Genomic DNA, 20,514 nt, shown 5'->3' with positions numbered 1-20,514 from the left:
CACTGAATGTCACAGTGGGAAGAGCCAGAAAAGGGTGAGGGACTTGCTCAAGGTCACTGAACATGTCCGGGGCAGAGAGGGAATGGGGATCAGGTCAGCACACTTCCCTTCATCCGGTGACAGCCCCCCGCCCCTGCGTAAAGAGCAAGGTATTAGTGCTTCCACAGCATCCAGACACTAAAACCAAATTAATAAAACGTCCCTGAGTAGAGGGCAATGGAACCACTTAACTGCATAAACCCTTGTGACCAGCCAGTTAGTTCCCAGGTATCACTGGATGTTTCTAAAGTACCAGGGAATGGATGTATTCTAGGACTTCCCTCCATCCTGTCTACAGCCCTGTTGGTTTGCATGGTCAACTCGTTACTTCCAGATACTACAAATTCCAAGCTAAACCCTGCCCTCTGCTGATGTTCACATAGTGGGATTAGCAGGACATGGGCCAGCAGTGTCCTGTGGGGTAGAGGCGCCTCCAACTCACTGGCTCAGAAGGAGAAGGTTTCTTTCTTTTTTTTTTTGATTTATTTAAATTCAATTCTCCAACATCTAGTACATCATTAGTTTCAGAGGTAGAGTTCAACAATTCATCACTTGCATATAACACCCAGTGCTCATCACATCTTGTGTCCTCCTTAATACCCAACACCCAGTTACCCCCAACTCCCACCCACCTCCCTTCCAGCAACCCCCGGTTTGTTTCCTAGAATTAAGGAGAAGGTTTCTTAAGAAGCTTGAGGCAGCGGCACCTGGGTGGCTCAGACAGTTGAGCGTCTGTCTTCAGCTCACGTCATGATCTCAGGGTCCTGGGTTGGAGCCCCACATCAGGGAGTCTGCTTCTCCCTCTGCCTCTGTTATTTCCTCTGCTTGTGTACTATCACTTGTGCTTGCTCTCTCTCTCAAATAATTAAATACAATCTTAGAAAAAAAAAGCTTGAGGCAGAAGTATCAGGGTCCCCCTTTTTTTCTTTCTGTCTCCCCATGTGGATAGACGGGCTTTCTAATAAACTGGCAGTGCCCCCACCAATGAGAAGCAACTCCAGGTCAGTGAAAGGCCCTTCGTTTTGCTCTCTAGAATCTATTCCTCCCCTGCTACTTTTTAAATCCCTTCAGAAAGGGGGCAGTTTTTATTGGCACACTGGACCCATTCCCAGGATTCACCAAGAACCATCCAGTCAAGGTGGATCTCTGCAGGATCCCCGCTGCACCAAGTACCTGCTGAAAGACACAGTGAGAAACATAACCTTTTTGAGCCTCCCTCCCTTGTACCATGGAGACAGCCGGGCTTATTTCACAGCAGAAAGATTAACAAATTAAGTGTTGGCTCAGTTATCCAGTGCCTCTAGCTGGTTCTCTGATACAGAGTAAGAGGATTTTTGAGGTCACCTGGTCCAACCTCCTTAGCAGGTGAGAAAGCGGAGGCCCAGAGAGGAGCTATGAACTTCTCAAACTCACAAAGTATGAGTGTAGAAGAGCCCAGTGCACTGATTTCGGGTCTGGAGTTTTTCCCATAACTTTGTGCCATCTCTCCAAAGCAGCCCTCCCGGCAGATGGGGCCCCAGCCTGTGGCTGAGGTCAAAAACCCTTCCCTGTCCTGGGGCTCACTGTTTCTCACCTTTGCACTCTATCAACCTAATCTGTTTGGACAGGGTATGGGGATTCTGAGGTGAGAGGTTGACCATGCACTGGTATAGCCCCAAGTCCTGCTGCCAGAGCTGTCATGTGACATTGCATCCAGTCTCCCTGGGACAATCCTTCAGCAGGTATCTCCCAGCCTGGGCCCGGTTTAGGTCTTGGCTCCCAGTGTTCATGTGCACCAGTGTCTCTGGGGGGCCCTGGCTCCTCTCCTGCTGCCAGGCCTTCAGGCTGGAGGAATAGAGCATGAGGGTGTGAGAACCGACTGTGGTCCAGTTCTTTCCTTCCTGCAGGCACTTGTTTCTCCTCTTCACCTACAGCTTGGAATCCTAGAATGAGAAGTCAAAGTGCTTCACTGAGCAAATGTTTCTTCCACCATCCCTACATCTGCAGACCCCAGTGCAGATACAAGGTCGTAGATCAAAAGTCTTAGGCACTGCATCAACCATTTATGAGTAATTTAGGATTTCTGTAAATTATTTTTAAATGGTTCAGCAATTTTATATACACATGTTTGAATCTAGGTAATTAGTTTATGGTGGCTATTCTTTCCATATTTTTGTAGGTTGGAAAATTTTAATAATAAAATGGTAAAAAAAAAAAAGTAAAAAATAACTTAACCAGTTTTAAAACCCATATTCTATTCTATTCATGCTTTCCCAGACATGTCCCTTGCTTTCTAGTACACAGTACTTCATACTAGCCCTCCCGTCCCCAGGATGAACGTTCTCCCCACTCCTCTCCAACCACATTACCCCTCCTGGTCCCAGAGGAGAGTCTACCTGAACGATTCCTCCTCCACTAATCTCTTTCCCCTTCAACCATTGATCACCCTGCACCTGCTTACACTACAACCACCACCACCATCATCATCCACCATAACTTTTATTAAGCCACCTACTATGCCCTAAATACTGAGTGTAAGAATTTTACATCAGTCTACTATTTAACTTTTAGGACAACCCTCTGAAGTAGGTACCATGTACAAATAAACACTGAATAAATGAGGACACTGAGGCTCAGAAAGTTTGGAGGACTTCCTAAGGTCACAAATGTAGAAAGTGGCAGAGACAGGATTTGAACCCTGTTCTGTCTGATTCCAGCCCACTTCACCTCTTTTCCACACAGCCTCTCTGTGCCTTCCTAGAGGGACTTCCACTGTATTTTTGTCTTCATGCTGTGACTTTGCCTTTTTGTTATTTACCTTCCCCTTCTACTAATCCTCCTCGACCTCAATGCCTGATTCTTTTAAGGAGAGACTTTGTTTTACACTTTACATCTCCCAGGAAATCAGCATAGCGAAGGGATTGTTTGGATGACTTCACGTAATTTCTTGATTTCACACAGTGCTATAGAGAAAGCTTCAGACTCTGTTTCATCACCCAGTTCCAGCTGGGACAGGCACATCCATTACCTTCATTTCTCTTCCCTGTGTCTAGCACACACCTGGATCCCATCCAGTCCCTTCTAAGGAAGTGAGAGAAACCCCTCTTCACAGGTACCCACATCCTTCACCCTGCATCTCCTTACCCGGTGCTCAGAGCGGCAGCAGCAGCAGCAGCCATGGCCCCCAGAGCCCTGTCTCCTCCATCCTATCCCCGTCCGTCCCAGGATCCACTGGGGGCTGGGCATCCCAGGGCTTTTCCGGTTGCTGGAGGATGTTGCCCCTGCAGGGGTATTTTCCATGTTCCCTGAGAGGCTTGACTATTACTTTGCAATTAATAAGGGAAGTGTGAAGAAGGAGCAGCTCAGGAAAATGCAGAAGAGAAAAGAGTGATCACTGCCCTTGTGACATCTTCCTTCCTGCTTCCATTACATCACAGCCCCATTGGTCAACACTCGAGAGATCCCCATTCTCTACCATAGCAAGTTTGGACCCACCTATCTGATGTCCCACTTCTGCTCCATTCACTGCCTCAGGTCGCCAGGACTTTCTCATCCCTGGCCACTGACCACTACATCCTGCACCCCCCTGCTATTGCCTCTGTCTGGAATGACACTGTACATCCAAATTTGTCTTGTTCTTCAAGACAGAGCTCAAACCTTGCTGATGACCTGCCTTCCTTAATCTTACTCCATACTGTGGTTCTCAAGTATGGGCATGTGGCTAAACCACTCAGGAAGTTGGCAAGCATACACATGCCTGAGCTGCACACCCAGAGATTCTGATTTGGTAGGTCTGGGAAAGCTCAGCAATCTGCATTTTAACTAACAGCCCAGGGATTCTGAGGCAAGTGGTCCAAAGAGGGAATGCCTGTAAAAGCTCTGTTTGAGGTCAGATGAGCACTGAGGGGTTCCTCAGGTACTCATCCTAGATGAAAGGTATGCACTTCCCTGAGCGTCCAGCCTAGACAGAGGCATGGAGATCACAAACATGACGGTACTAGGGGTAACTACCACAGATCGGATACACTTGTCATCTTTTGGCTCCCCAGCACCCAATACCTTCTCTACCTGGGGGACATGCCCCAATGCACAGTCTCACTAGGGTACAGAGCTCTCCTTCCTCTACTACTGAGTATAGAGGCAGACATTTCTCCTGTATCTAAGTGCCGCATGTGACTCTATCTAAGCTTGGCCAAATACAAGATTCTGTCTAGGATTCTGGGCCCTAAAGGTGTGACACAAGGTGTAGGGCCATTGGAGATGACTGACACAGAAGAAATGTAAGCATTGAGAGTCCAGGAATAGCATGGTGCCGAGGATGTTGTGGCTTCAAGGGTCCAAGGGCAGTGGCACCAATGGCAACATCACTGGATTGTGTGATATTGTGAATATATTAAATATGTGTTCAGTCATTTAGATAATTAAAATATATTTCTCACATACATTTGGACTTCATCTATATAGTTCCTGGATCACAGCTCCCAAAATCCACGAAATTTCTTAAGCCGTAAGAGCAGTGGGAGCTTCATTTGTCATGTTTGGTCTCTGGTCCTCAGTTCCTGAAAACACTTCAGAGCCATAAATGTGACATGAGTGTCTTGTTCATAACAAGTCCCTCTCTACCGCACCTGAGTTTATGTAAATGAGATGACTTTTGGAAATCCCAAAAGGATGGGGGCTGTTGCCTAGGGAACCAACCTTGAAAAGAGGGCTGGAACTTTCAACCCCAACCCCTGATTTCTGGGGAAGAAGGAGGGGCTGGAGGTTGAATCAGGCATCAATGGCCAATGAGTTCATCAATCATGCCTATGTAATGAAGCTTCCATTAAAAAAACAAAAAACAAAAACATAAAAGGAGGGAGTTCAGAGTGTTTCCAGGATGGGAAACCAGAATGTTTCCATGTGCCACTGTGCTGGGTTCCAAATTCCATGGAGACAGAAACTCTTTTGTTCAGGACCTCACCTTATTTGTTTATTCATCTGGCTGTTGATTCATATCCTTTAATATTCTTTTATAAAATGCCAATAATCTAGTAAGTAAAATATTTCAGAGTTCTGCAAGTTGCTCTAACAAATTAATGGAACCCAAGGTGGGGATCATGGGCTCCTATAGTAGGGGGGTCAGAAGCACAAGTGCTCCCCAATGGTGTCTAAAGACAGGGAGGGGGAGTCTTATGAACAGAGCCCTCAATCTGTGGAATCTGATGCTATCTTTGGGTAGATAGTATCAGAATTGAGTTGAATTACAGGACAACCAGGTGGTGTCCAAGAACTGTTCGTTGGTGTGGGAAAACCACCCCTTCTCAAAACATACACACACACAGGAATTAGGTGCAGAATTCTAATGGGTGATCAGACCCTTTGTCTTCTGCTGTGACCTCAGCTGTGGCCTCTACTGTGCATTGCCTCTTGGTTTCACCCATTAGATGTCTTTTTTTTTTTAAGATTTATTTATTTATTTTAGAAAGAGAGAGCAAGGGAGGGGCAGAAGGAGAGAGAGAATTTCAAGCAGACACCACCCTGAGTGTGGAGCCCCACATGGGGCTTGATCTCACAACCCTGAGATCATGACCCCAGCCCAAACCCAGAGCTGGCCGCTTAACTGACTGAGCCACCCAGGCACCCCTCACCAGTTAAGATGTACATGCTTAGTTCTCACTCTGCCTTCCTTCTGTCTGCCCTATAATTGTCCTGTAGCTCCCTTGCTCACCCATGAATAGGTGTTCAGACCCACCCCATTTTGCAAACTCCAATAGATTTAAGTTGGTATTTTCTACCTCTACTGCTCTAAAGGGAGGGGGGGTCCCATTTATGGGCCACCCTCCCTGTTTCTTGTGTGATACAAGGAGAAGAGGCATTTAGACATTGACAGAACTCCTCCTTATTCCATTCTAAATGGCTTTGAAGCCCTTAGTCTTCAGCAAAGGAACTCTAGTTTTTGTTCCTGCTAGTAAGTTGTGACTTATTACCCGTGTGGTCTCATTCTACACACATATTTCCTTTTTTTTTTTCACTTAACATTTTATTTTATTTTCATTTTATTTTAATTCCAGTGTGGATAACATACAGCATTATATTAGTTACAGGTGTACAATACAGTGATTCAACAGTTGCATATATTACTCTGTGCTCATCGCGAGAGGCACTTAATCCCAATCACCTATTTCGCCCATCCTCCCACCCACCTCCCCTCTGGTAACCATCAGTCTGTTCTCCACAGTTAAGAGTTTGTCCCTTGGTTTGTAGCTCATTTATTTCTTAAATTCCACATATGAGTGAAATCATATGGTATTTGTCTTTCTCTGACTGACTTCTTTCACTTAGCATAATACGCTCTAGTTCCATCCATGTTCTTGCAAATGAAAGATTTCATTCTATTTTATGGTTGAGCAATATTTGAATATATATATATATACACACACACACACATGACGCATCTTCTTTATCCATTCATCTATCAATGGACACATGGGCTGCTTCCATAGTTTGGCTATTGTAAATAATGCTATAATAAACATAAGGGTGCATGTATCCCTTCAAATTAGTGTTTTTGTATTCTTCGGGTAAATATTCAGTAGTGTGATTCTTGGATCTTAGGGTAGTTCTATTTTTAATTTTTTGAGGAACCTCCATACCAGTGGCTATACCAGTTTGCATTCCCGCCAACCGTGCGGAGAGCTCCTTTTCCTCCACATCCTCACCAACACCTGCTACTTCTTCAGTTTTTAATTTTAGTCATTCTGACAGGTGTGAGGTGGTATCTCATTGTAGTTTTGATTTGTATTTCCCTGATGATGAGTGACGTTGAGCATCTTTTCATGTCTGTTGGCCATCTGCAAGTCCTTTTAGAGAAATATCTGTTCACATCCTCTGTGCATTTTTAATCAGATTATTTGTGGGTTTTTGGTATTGAGTTGAATAAGTTCTTTATATATTTTGGATGCTAATCCTTTATCAGATATGCCATTTGCAAATATGACATACAGTAGATTGCCTTTTAGTTTTTTTGGTTGTTTCCTTTGCTATGCAGATTTTTATTTTGAAGTTGCCTGAATAGTGTATTTTTGCATTTACTTCTCTTGCCTCAGGAGATATATCTAGAAAGATGTTGGTATCTGTAGTATCATTTGCAAATATATTCTCCCATTCCGTGGGCTGCCTCTTAGTTTTTTTGACTGTTTCCTTGGCTGTGCAGAAGCTTTTTCTTTTGATAAAGTCCCACAAGTTCATTTTATCTTTTGTTTCTCTTGCCTTTGGAGATGTGTCATGAAAAAGGTTGCTTTGGCCGATGTCGTAGAGGTTGCTGCCTATGTTCTCCTCTAGGATTTTGATAGATTCCTGTCTCACATCAAGGTCTTTCATCCATTTGGAGTTTATCTTTGTGTATGGTGTAAGAGAGTGGTCAAGTTTCATTCTTTTGCATGTAGCTGACCAATTTTCCCAGCTCCATTTATTGAAGAGACTGTCTTTTTTCCACCGGATGTTTTTCTTGCTTTATCAAAGATTAATTTCCCAAAGAGCCGAGGGTCCATTTCTGGGTTCTCTATTCTGTTCCATTGGTCTATGTGTCTGCTTTTGTGCCAGTACCATGCTGTCTTTGTGATCACAGCTTTGTAGTACAGCTCAAAATCCAGCATTGTGATGCCTCCAGCTTTGTTTTTCCTGTTCAAGAATTCCTTGGTGATTTGGGGCCTTTTCTGGTTCCATACAAATTTAAGGACTATTTGTTCCAGTTCCTTGAAAAATGTCATCGGTATTTTGATTGGGATAGCATTGAAAGTGTAGATTGCTCTGGGTAGCATGGACATTTTAACTATGTTAATTCTTTCGATCCATGAGCATGGAATATTTTTCCATCTTTTTGTGTCTTCCTCAATGTCTTTCAAGAGTGATTTATAGTTTCTAGAATATAGGTCCTTTACGTCTCTGGTTAAGTTAATTCCAAGGTAACGTATGGTTTTTGGTGCTATTGTAAATGGGATGGATTCCCTAATTTCTCTTTCTTCAGTCTCATTATTCGTGTATAGAAATGCAACTGATTTCTGAGCATTGATTTTGTATCCTGCCACATTACTGAATTGCTCTATAACTTCTAATAGTTTGGGAGTGGATTCTTTTGGGTTTTCCATATAGAGTATCATGTCATCTGCGAAGAGAGACAGTTTGACTTCTTCTTTGCCCATTTGGATACCTTTTATTCCTTTTTGTTGTCTGATTGCTGTTGCAAAGGACTTCTAGTACTATGTTGAATCATAGTGGCGAGAGTGGGCATCCTTGTCGTGTTCCTGATCTTAAGGGAAAGGCTTCCAGCTTTTCCCCATTGAGAATGATATTTGCTGTAGGCTTTTCACAGATGGTTTTTATGAGATTGAGGAATGTACCCTCTATCCCTACACTCTGAAGGGTTTTAATCAGGAAAGGATGCTGTATTTTGTCAAATGCTTTTTCTGCATCTATTGAGAGAATCATATGATTTTTGAATTTTTTTCTGGATAAAATCTAAGACACCGATCGATTTGCGAATGTTGAACCACCCTTACCATCCCAGGGATGAATCCCACTTGGTCATGATGGATAATTCTTTTAATGTACTGTTGGATTCTATTAGCCAGGATCTTGTTGAGGATTTTGGCGTCCATATTCATTAGGAAAATAGGTCTGTAATTCTCCTTGATCTACAAAGAACTTCTCAAACTCGATATGCGAGAAACAAATAAATCATAAAATGGGCAGAAGATATGAACAGACACTTTTCCAATGATGACATACAAATGGCTAACAGACACATGAAAAAATGTTCAAAATCATTAGCCATCAGGGAAATTCAAATCAAAACCACACTAAGATACCACCTTACAGCCAGTTAGAATGGCAAAAATTGACAAGGCAAGAAACAACAATTGCTGGAGAGGATGTGGAGAAAGGGGATCCCTCCTACATTGTTGGTGGGAATGCAAGTTGGTACAGCCACTCTGGAAAACATTGTGTAGGTCCCTTAAAAAGTTAAAAATTGAGCTACCCTATGATCCAGCCATTGCACTACTGGGTGTTTACCCCAAAGATACAGACGTAGTGAAGAGAAGGGCCATATGCACCCCAATGTTCATAGCAGCATTGTCCATGATAGCTAAATTGTGGAAGGAACCGAGATGCCCTTCAACAGATGACTGGATTAAGAAGTTGTGGTCCATATATACAATGGAATATTACTCAGCTATCAGAAAGAACGAATTCTCAACATTTGCTGCAACATGGACTGCACTGGAGGAGATAATGCTAAGTGAAATAAGTCAAGCAGAGAAAGACAATTATCATATGGTTTCTCTCATCTATGGAACATAAGAACTAGGAAGATCGGTAGGAGAAGAAAGGGATAAAGAAAGGGGGGGTAGTCAGAAGGGGGAATGAAGCATGAGAGACTATGGACTCTGAGAAACAAACTGAGGGCTTCAGAGGGGAGGGGGTGGGGGAATGGGATAAGCCGGTGATGGGTAGTGAGGAGGGCACGTATTGCATGGTGCACTGGGTGTTATACGCAACTAATGAATCATGGAACTTTACATCAAAAACCAGGGTTGTACTGTATGGTGACTAACATAATATAATAAAAAAACATTAAAAAAAAAGAAAGATGTTGATATGAACAATGTCAGGGAGATAACTGCCTTTGCTCTCTTCTAGAATTTTTATGGTTTCAGGTCTCACATTAGATCCTTAATCAATTTTGAATTTATTTTTGTATATGGTGTACGAAAGTGGTCCAGTTTCATTCTTTTGTATGTTACTGTCCAGTTTTCCCAACACTATTTGTTAAAGGGACTGTATTTTTCCCATTGCATATTCTTGCCTCCTTTGTCAAAGATTAATTGACCATATAACTGTAGGTTTATTTCTGGACTTTCTGTTTTGTTCCATTGATCCATGTGTCTATTTTTGTGCCAATACTATACTGTTTTGATTACTACAGCTTTGCAATATAACTTAGAGTCCAAGATTGTGATGTGTCCAGTTTTGTTTTTCTCTTTCAAGATTGCTTTGGCTATTCAGGGTCTTTTGTGGTTCCATACAAATTTTAGGATTGTTTGTTCTAGTTCTGTGAAAAATGCTGTTGGTATTTTGATAGGGATTCCTTGAAATCTGAAGATTGTTTTGGGTGGTATAGAAATTTTAACAATATTTGTGATGGGTATTAAGGAGGACACATATTGCATGGTGCACTGGGTGTTATACACAAGTAATGAATCATGGAACTTTACATCAAAAACTAGGGATGTACTGTATGGTGACTAACATAATATAATAAAAAATGTTATTATAAAAAAATATATTTGTTCTCCCAATCCATGAACTTGGAATGAATTCCATTTCTTTGTGTCATCTGCAATTTCTTTCATCAGTGTTTTATAGTTTTTAGAGTACAGGTTTTTCACCCTTTTGTTTAAGTTTACTCCTAGGTATCTTATTATTTTTGGTGTAATTGCAAATGGGACTATTTTCTTAATTTCTCTTTCTACTGCTTCTTTATTAGTGTATAGGAGTGCAATGGATTTCTGTACATTGATTTTGTATCCTGTGACCTTACTGAATTCATTTATCAGTACTAGCAGTTTTTTGGTGGAGTCTGTAGGGTTTTCTATATAGAGTATCATGTCATCTACACATAGTGGAAATTTTACTTCTTCCTTACCAACTTGGATGCCTTTTATTTCTTTTTGTTGTCTGATTTCTGCAGCTGGGACTTCCAGTACTAAGTTGAATAAAAGTGGGGGGCCTGGACATCCTTGTCTTGTTCCTGACCTTAGGGGAAAAGCTCTCAGTTTCCCCCTTTTAAGTATAATGTTAGTTCCGGGGTTTTTATATAAGGTCTTTCTTATGTTGAGGTATGTTTCTAGTCGCATACTTCTTGGCCTTCATGGGTATATTCTGAGGGTTCAGGGGTCAAATGTACCCCTGATAATTCACATGATTGACAAATGAGACTCTCTATCCATCCTGTGCTTTGGATCCCATCTCATCCAGTATTTCCCCAGGATACAACCTTTTGGTTAACTTGGTTTCTCTTTCCCAAATATGGTATTCTCACCACGGTGTCTTGTCTTCTCCTCAACCCATGGTTTTCAAACCCCTCCTCTGGGAATGTAGGAGAGGGCCACAGATGAAGAGAGAAACCCAAGCATCTGATTGTAGAGGAGAGGAAGGCCCAGGGGCAGGGAGAACAGGATGCTTCTGTAGTAAGAGGTCTGTCCAGGTCAGGCCAAAACTTTTATTATGGCCCAGGGCAAGAACAAAGGCAGAATTAGTGGTGGTGCCCTCTGCACCTCACAAATCACCACAAGACAGCAACAGTGAAGAGCATTGGACTCTCCTCTTTATTTAAGGCAAATCCCAAGCCACTGGTAGAATGGGCATGTTGGCAGCTGTATCTTCTCTTCTGAGGGGGCAAAACACACACCCAAGATTATTGGTGTAACAAGGGGAGCTGGCAGGGCTGAGAAGGTGGGACATGAGCCTTAAAAATAATCTGTGTTACAGATTCAACTCATGTCATTGCCCCACCTTCCCTTCCCCCTCACATCGCTCCTCGGGAACAACTGCCAGAGGGATGTGGCTGGAGGTCAGAGGTCATTCTCATGGCTTCACTGCCCTAGGGTCCAATGACCTCTGCGTGACAGCAAGCAGGACAGTGAAGACCAGGCTCTTGCTCAGGAGTCCACACAGCACAAGAATGACGATGTTGACCACGGGAACCCTGGGGGAAAGAAGAGATGTGAGCTGCTGTTAGCACTGGCACGCCTCACACCTGAGTGTTTACAGAAGCCCTTCATGCCCCTTCTCTTATTTGCTTAAGCCCTTCTAGCACCTGTCCCCATACAGACTGGCCCTGGGCCTTTACTGTGTCCCATTGCCTAAAACTACTGACTGGAAATATATTTAGTAAAGAGCATAGAACCCATATGCAGAAGAGGCACCTGGGAGAAAGGGCAGGCTGCCTGGGCTCCTCTTCCTCACTGGGATGCAGCAGCGAGAGAAGACCCAGCAAGGAGGGCTGGTTTCTAGTCCCAGCAGTATGGCCTACTTCCTGGGAGGGCCACCTCACTGTTCTGGCCTCTGTTTCCCCATCTATAACCAGAAGAATCCAATCCTTGCCCAAATCCCATCATGAATTTTTACAGATTTTAGCGTAATGATTCTAAAAGTCCTGAAAAAGCATCAATGGATACCATGAGAAAGAGATATGCATGAGTGAGGAAGCATGGCCTGTCTAGCCTCAGTGATATGGAAACAGATTACAGCACAGCTAATCCACATGATAAGACACAGGGTGAAAAGAGTAATAGGTGGCAGTGAAACAAAGAGAAGCCCAGATATTGACCTAATGTTACGTCTGAATTTAGCCTCAGGAAATCGGCAGCCCAGGAGATAGGCAAGCATTGTTTCATAAATAATCTTGTGGTATCTGGATCATAATACGAAGAAAAAGTCATCTTTTGTACAATTTATACCATTTAGAAAAATGCACCTCCCCAAGATGGGCTAAAGATTTAAATAAAATGGGGGGACAAAAAAACTAGGGACATCACCAGGAAATAGAATCAAGCACATTAAGGAATACAGCAAAGCAATAATTTTAAAATCAACACATCTGACCATACAAAACTTAAAAGCAAATGGGCGAGATCTCTGAGGAAGAGATGACAGAATGGCGATAGAAGCGGCAGAGGTCCTTTATGCTGAAGTCCCCCCCACCCCCACCCCGGGCCCCGTCCTCCCTGTCTTCCATCTCCTCCATCACCTGAAACTACATGTCCTAGTGGCTGGTTAAGTCCCTGACAGCTCCTGACCACTGTCATTTACAGTAGTGCCCTCCGCGGCACCAGTTCGGCCTATGGTTCCCAGGTCCCAGCTCCTCTGGGCTAACTTGACCTTCAAGTTTCCCCTGTCCTCCCAGCCCTTTCACATTCTCATGAGCAGAGCTCCTGGAGTGTGTCCACTTTTGAGGGCAAGCACACACCCCTTTCTGAGGCTGTACACAGGCCACCAGACCACAGCCCCCACCCCAGTGCCTGGGAATTCATGTGCCCCTGGGCCACCCCTAACAGAGGACTGGAAATTTGAGAGTATAAATACTCTAGTTCCCCCAGCCTCTGACACAGACAAGTCGCAGAAAACCCCTGCAGGACTGAGCCCTAAAGTTTGCCTCTGTGGGACTCAGCTTGGTGATGACACCCTTGCTAAGCTTCCTTCTCTCCTGGTCTCACTTCCAGGATGGATTTACCTGGGATCACTTCCTACATTTACAGAAGACTTTGCTCACTGCCCGCTTCTTGGGAACCCACCTGAAGACAAGGAGATGATGGCTTCCTCTGAGGTGCCCCCAGCCTCATCCATGCCCAGATTGGAAGCTCACTTCTTCCATGACCTAGGCAAATAGCTCCCTGTACAAAACATTTCTTTTTCAAACAGCTCACTGGTTTCTGCTTCCCTGGCTGGATTCTGACTAATAAATTAGTTCATATTAATTAATAAATAAAGTTAATAGGAGAGGTGCAACGTCCACAGCAATGTGGGCCAAAGTAGGTACTCTCGACTTTTCATGCTGGAAAATCAAAGTAACTTAAAAAGAAAAATGTTGATTCTCAGTAGATCATTTATTTACTTCACAAAGATTTAATAAGCACCTACTATGTACCAGGCACTGTTGCCAATGAAACAACTGTTGGGGGTGGGGGTGGGGGGAGCGCTGCGTGGATAGCCCCTGTCTCTCCTGGAACTTCTTTTTTTTTCTTTTAATATTTTTTTATTATGTTAGTCACCATACAGTACATCCCTGGTTTTTGTTTGTTTGTTTTTTTTTTGTTTGTTTGGTTGGTTGGGTTTTTTTTAATATTTTTTTTATTATATTGTGTTAGTCACCATACAGTACATCCCTGGTTTTTGATGTAAAGTTCGATGATTCATTAGTTGCGTATAACTCCTGGAACTTCTAAACCGCAACAAGAAAGAAATGAAGGCACGTGATAGTTCATGTCCAATTTAGCAGAAGTATTTTCCAAATACTAAATCCTTGTAGGCAAAGGATCCCTGCACTGACAACTGTTTCACGTATACATTATGGATGAGAACACACATTGTTTCCAACCTTTGAAGTCCATTTGGCAATATGTATATGGAGCAATATAAACATTCGCATTCTCTTAAGGGAATTTCTTTCAAGTAAATAATTTAAAAGAAAAAAAGATGTCTACGAAAATGTTCATCTCAAAGTTATCAATACTATAAAAAATTTAAACAATCTCAGTGTCTAAAGACAGGCAAGTCAAGATGTAAGTCACGGCTTTTTCATTGATAGAAAAGGATGCATCTGTTGAAATTATAATCATGAAGTCTAGGTAGCAACATCAAAGAATAGTGGCAATGTTTATCATTAGAATTACTGCCGTATTAAATATGTATGGACATGAATAAAGACTAGAAAGAGAATGTGGAGATCAGACATGTTAGAGTAGTGGGAATATGGATGAATATTTCTATGTTAATTCAATATTTAATGATAAACACATTCAAAGATAAGTCAACATTTAATAATAAACTGTAAAGAGGGGTTCTTAGCTTTGCCTGCACATTAAGAAATCTCCTGAATATCTCATAAAAAGTGCTGAGAACAGCCCCATCTCCAGAAATCCTGATCTATTGGTCTATAGGAGGGCACCTGCATCAGTATTAAGCACAAGCCAAAGCAAAAGCAAATGCTCCAGGTAATCCTAACACACAGCAGCCACTGAAACGAGAGCCGTTGGACTAGACTATCACTTCCAGCTCTGCATCTGCCAGCCTCCCTATATACAAGGAAACAAGCCACAGAGCACTCGTGACTCACCCAAAGTCACACAGCCAGCCAATCTGACTGGCATTAGAATCAAGGGACCCTCACTCCACTACACTGTAAGGCTGGTGAGGTTGGCTGAGACCCACTAGAATTCGGCAAAGACACCCTTTCCCTCTTCTTACTCCTCTAGTATGCAAGGAAACAGGGTGAACCAGGGAGAGGGGCAGCCTCACCAACAGCCCCCTCCCACTCTAGCACCACTCCCTTCTTCCCCAGGGAAGTTTCACCAGACTTAGTTGATTCAAGTCTGCTCTTGCCCTCCCCACTCCCCCATCCATGACTCCCCACATCTTCTCAAGCATATGGACTCAGAATCAAACCAGGAGGCCCAGAGACCTGAAACCATAGCTGGTGAAATCCGTCTCATTTGTGACGTTGACTCCAAAGCCAGGAGAGGAGATGTCAGCAGTTGATTTGGGTAGGAGTTGGGTCACAGTCCTGGGGCTGTTGAGGACTGTACTCTGGGCCTTGGTGGTGGTAGGAGGAAGGGTGGAAATCTGAGCCAAGTTCTCGGTGGGATTCTTGTCTGAGACTGTGCTGCCTAAAGGATCTGCAAGAAAGCACATTGGATAAATGGATGGATAAGTTGATAAGTGAATTTTTGGTGAGTGGGTGGGTGGAAAAGTGGATAGGAGGATGAATAGAAGGAAGGCAGGGAGGCAGGATGGAAGGATGGCAGGATGGAAGGAAGGAAAGATGGATGGATAGGTGGCAGGGCAAATGAAACTGAGGAGGGAAGTGAACATGGTCACTCATGAAACAAGTTTTTCTTTTGCTAAGATTAAAGAATTAGTGTGAGACCAGCCTGGGTCAGAGGCAGGAAAAAGGAAAGAAGGAAGGAAAGCAGAGAAGGGAAGAAAGAGTGAGAGAGAGAAGGAGGGAGGAAAGTGGGTAAGGAGGGAGAGGGGGGAAATGGAATTTTCAGGTGATTCCTGTCACTGGAAATGCCCTCGCCTGCTATTCTTCACCAATCACCTTCTTCAAGAACAATTCCCTGATTACTCTACCTTGTACCATTCTCTGCCTTGCCCTCACCTGAACCTTAGCATATTGCTTTTCAAATTATCTTTTACTAATATATTACATATGAGCCTTCTCTTCCTTAGGCTTAGGATTCCCCAGATGCTAGAAACTTGAAACTTCCTCCTTTTCCTCTCCTTCCTTAATGTCTCCAATTAACGTCTACTGAGGTCCTACTATGTACCAGACACTACATTAGTTGTTAGGGATACAGAGATGAGAAAGGCACAGGCCCTTTTCTCAAGGTACTCACAGATGAGCATGGGAGGCAGATAAGTAAGCTGGTCACTACTCCCCAGTGAGACAGCATCAACTGTGAGAGGGGACACAAAGTGAGCTCTGGAGCTTTGCTACCCAAAACAGGAGCCATGGGTCAGCCTCAGCAGCAGTATCACCTGCAAGTAGATCAGAAATGCTGAATCTAGGTCCCACCCTAGGCCTATTGTAACAGAGGCTGCTTTTGAAATGAAATCCCCAGGTGGTTTGTGCCCCCACTAAAGTCTGAGAAGCACTGCTTTGGAAGCACACAGGAAGGCCATCAAATGTACCCAGGGGAAGGAAATAGTGGATCACAGAGGCTTCCCAATGAAATGACTTCCATATGGAGACCTAAAGAATGAGACTGAATTATCCAAGTCTACCACTCATCTTTCACTGTACCCCACTTCCTACCATAGCACCCCAAATTAAGCTCTGCTACCCTAAGAGGAATCCCATGCATAGAGGCCCCTTCTTACTTTTGGACCAAATGTCTCTCAAGGACCTCAAATGAGAGACAAGGAGCTTCTGGGAGAGGCCAGGCTGCTAGGAATCCTGAGCCACAGCCCTGCTGGTGCTACCACCACCACCCCACCTGGCTTGGCTTTCCCCATCCTCTTACCCCTCTCCAGGTCACTCACCCTTAATCACCACCAGGCGGACAAGGGGGGACAGGATGTCAGGGTCCTTGGGAGGCTGATAGATCACACACCGATACAGTCCTGAATCCTCCACTTGAAGATTGGTCATTTGGACTTTCAGTATGGCCTCAGTGGGGATGTCTTCTAGGAAGTACCTGCCCATCCAGACTTCACTGGGATTCCCTGAAACACTCTGTGTGAAAATAAGTGTCAGGGGCTCCCCTCTATCCATCAGCTTCTGCCAAGCTTTCCGGCTATTGGCGTACTTCCAGATGGTGAAGGGACATTGTACATTCAGGGTCTCCCCCACTGCTAAGACATACTTTTCTTCACGTGGTTTAGTTGCAGCTTGGAGTTCTGTAAGCAGGAATCAGAGTTAGACTCTGTGAAGAATAGTTTTCTTCTCTTTGGGAAAAAAGAGAGAAACTGCCTCTTCTTGTTCAACCACTCATTTTTCAGATGAGATCCTCAAGGCCTCCAGAGAACAGGCAACTTTCCCTGCAAGCCAGCACTAAAGCCCAGATATTTTTACTGTGAATAATTTTTCTTTTACTCCAAGAGCTAGAGTGCATATGCTTTGTGCAAACTTTCATAAATGATTGTTTTTGAGAGGAAAAAAATTGCCTGATTGGAAGCAGAACATGGGACATACACCAAGACCATGAGTGACAGGGGTATGATGGAAGGGAAGATTATAGAGGACGTACAGGGTGATGAGTGGATCTGAAGACATGATAGTAGCAGACGGTGATTCCTCCAAACAGCTAAGGAAACTTCATCTAAGTAGGGAAAAGAAATCAATTCTGGTCTGGTCCAAGGGAGCTTTGCCAATGGGAGGATCAAGTTGAGCGGAAGTAAGATCTAGATCTGTGTTTTTGGCTGGACACAACAGGGCTCTATAACTTATCCACAGGGTCTACAGTTTATCCACTCAAGCCTGGGTTACTTTCTTCCATGGAACACCAAATAATGGGTGGGACAGTAATGTTGGGGCAAACTGTGGGTCAGGCTACCACTACCTACAACTACTACTGCTATTAATAATACTAGTGCACACATACACACATTTTAATCCTTGGACAGTAGCACTGAGAATGCCCATTGAAAAATGCCAACAGCTACCCCTTTAATGGAGTCCCTGGGCTGTCATCACAGCCCACCTGTGGACTCCTGAGGATTTTGAAAATGAAAATAGGCCAATTCTTCTGGGACCAGACCGCAGTTTCTAAGGAAACCTAGATAACAAGCTTCTTAGAAAGCCCTCTGAATTCTGGTCAGGAATTCCCCTCCAAGAGATAGGCGAGCCAAGACTGAGGGCTGTCTTAAGCCAAGTTTGGCTCACTCACTCATTCATTCATTCATTCATCAATCAATGGCTGAGAGCCTACTGTGTGCCAGGCACTGTGCTGGGCTCTGAGGAAGATACACACCTCCTCTGTCCACCCTCTGTATCATTAATGTAAAGGTCTGAATGTATGTGTCCCCCCCCCCAAATTCATATGTTGAAATCCAAACCCCTAAGGTGATGGTTTTAGGAGGTGAGGACTTTGGGAGATGATTAGGTCATGACTGATCACACGAAAGGGATTAGTGCCCTTATAAAAGGGGATCTAGAGAGCTCCCTCACCCTTTCCACCCTGGGAGGACATAGTGAGAAGTCTGTGGTCCACAACCTGGAAGAGGGCCTTCACCAAAACCCAACCAAATTGGCAGCATGATATGAACTTCCAGCCTCCAGAATTGTGAGAAGTAAGTACCTGTTGCTTATAAGCCACCCGTCTGTGGTATTTTGTGATAGCAACCCAAGTAGACGAAGAGAGTGGGAGTTACAGGATTCTGAGATTGTGCACAACCTTGCCTATCTCTTGTGAAAAGAGACAGCAAGAACTCAGCACCGAAGTGCTATCTGTGCACCATTTCTTGTACCACTGCAAGAAAGGAATTCCGAATACCTTTTATTGCTAAGTGTTTTAAAGTCCTAGCTCATGTAATCTTCCTAACTTTATAATTTAAGCTCCATAACTTTTAAGGTTGATACTGCCATTATTCCTATTTCAGAGATAAGGAAATTGAGGCACAGAAAGGTTATTTAATAACCCAGAAGTTATTAAGGGATTTGCCCAAAGTTCCACAATAGAAAGTGGTAGAATCAGGATTCAAGCCTGGATGGTCTGACCCCAGACTCAGCTCTAAACCCCAGAGCTATGTTGCCTAAGGCAGTTGTCTGGTTGAGATGAGAGCAGTCCCAGCCCATGCCTGAATAGGTACCCAATGATTCTGCTCCTTAGGATACAGGAGCTACAGGGAGTTTTTAGGTTACACCAAACCCGCCCCCACAGGACACAATGAAATGTAGACCACTGGCTTTCTCTCACACAAGTACACAAGCATCAACCCTCCATCTTCTCCCAGTTCTGCTTTGGAAAAACGTGAATATGACACAAGCGAATGAGAACCAAGCTCCTATCTGCCCATCTGGGTTATCACACCAGCTCCAAACAGACTCAAAGTGCTATGTGTGCGCTGGCTCTGCAAGGTGAGTGTCTGTGATCTTGCTCAAAGTAGTTGCATTCCTGGAAAGTCCCCTCTCTCTGTAATCTTTGTGTCTTTCCAAGTTAAACCCTTCTTTTCACTTGCTATTGACATTTTCCCCCTCTCTGGTTATTTTCCCAATTTATTCGTAAGGATTAGGAGGAGGAACAACCAAAGCCCCAAATGCTTCCATCTTTAGTCCAAGTGTGAGCTGTACAACAAGAGAAGTGAGGGTGTGGCCATGGGGGCAGACCTGCCAAGCCAGGGCAACAACACCCTCCAACGCCAGCAGACAATGGCGGTCTGCAGTCACAGCCCAAAGGAATGTGGGCACCAAGCCCCTCTGTTCACTTCTGTCCTGCTATTCCTCAGCAATAGCAGATTTCCTGGCCCACAGTAGGCCCCTGGGAAATACTTTGAATGAATTGTGTCTTTGGGGGTTAATAGACAGTCACGTCAAAAGCACCATGATGGAATATAAGAAAACAAAACTTCAAACTCAAACAAAATGATTTCAGATCATGTCAAGTTTAGATTTACTCTAGCATTTTCCCACCCAGAGTTGTGCCTATCTTTGCCAACATCAAAACGCACAGATATCCTGTTTCCCTAATTCACCCCTTTTATTTCTGTTCTCAGGCCCTATATAGTCTCCTGACTCTGTTAAGTTTGGGTAGAGAAACCCAGTCCGACAAGTCTAGTGATTGGCTCTCTGCTGGGTGGCCACACCCCCTGGACCTTCTGAAGAGAAGGGAAGATTTTCTCATGGTGGGATCCCCAAGGTTCTGGGCAGAGGCCTCTTCTGATCACGCCTCTTCCCCCACTTTACCTGAGATAAAGAGCATCCAGAGCAGCCCCCGAAGCCTGGCATTCCTCATCCTTCATGTGCACCAACCCCAACTGCCGCTGGTGTGCCTGGGACACTCTAACCTAGAGGCTCCAAAAAGTTGCATAACAGGATATGAAGTCATTTCTGGGAGGTACTGAGGCTAATGCTCTGTTTTCATCACTGGTTGTCTTGGCTGCAGACATCAAGGACAACACAGGAATCCAGAGACAGTGTTCGAGTGTCAGGCTTCTTTGTTTTTTTTTTTTGTTGTTTTTTTTGTTTTGTTTTTTTTGTTTTGTTTTGTTTTAAATAATGATTTTTTATTATAT

The 20,514-nt window shown here is 43.8% G+C and overlaps 1 protein-coding gene and 1 long non-coding RNA gene across 2 annotated transcripts; both read right to left on the bottom strand.

The window, feature by feature from the left end:
* Positions 1–499: 499 nt before the first annotated feature.
* Positions 500–3,388, bottom strand: LOC148107529 (uncharacterized). Its single transcript, XR_015722297.1, has 2 exons — positions 3,163–3,388; positions 500–1,961 (listed from the first exon to the last, which is right to left on the bottom strand). It is a non-coding gene; the product is annotated as an uncharacterized LOC148107529 (long non-coding RNA).
* A 7,976-nt stretch (positions 3,389–11,364) lies between these two features.
* TREM1 (triggering receptor expressed on myeloid cells 1) lies at positions 11,365–20,307 on the bottom strand. The gene is made up of 4 exons (XM_045777050.2): positions 20,186–20,307; positions 16,825–17,181; positions 15,242–15,455; positions 11,365–11,767 (listed from the first exon to the last, which is right to left on the bottom strand). The coding sequence occupies exons 1-4, from the start codon at positions 20,232–20,234 to the stop codon at positions 11,647–11,649; spliced, it is 741 nt and encodes a 246-aa protein (XP_045633006.1). The 5' UTR covers positions 20,235–20,307; the 3' UTR covers positions 11,365–11,646.
* Between the last annotated feature and the right edge of the window lie 207 nt (positions 20,308–20,514).

The sequence above is a fragment of the Ursus americanus genome, chromosome 29, assembly GCF_024610735.1.
Source record: "Ursus americanus isolate L20-20 chromosome 29, mUrsAme1.1.p, whole genome shotgun sequence".
NCBI classification, from domain to species: domain Eukaryota; kingdom Metazoa; phylum Chordata; class Mammalia; order Carnivora; family Ursidae; genus Ursus; species Ursus americanus.
The sequence above is the reverse complement of the archived record's forward strand: the minus strand, read 5'-3'. Positions and strand labels throughout refer to the sequence as shown.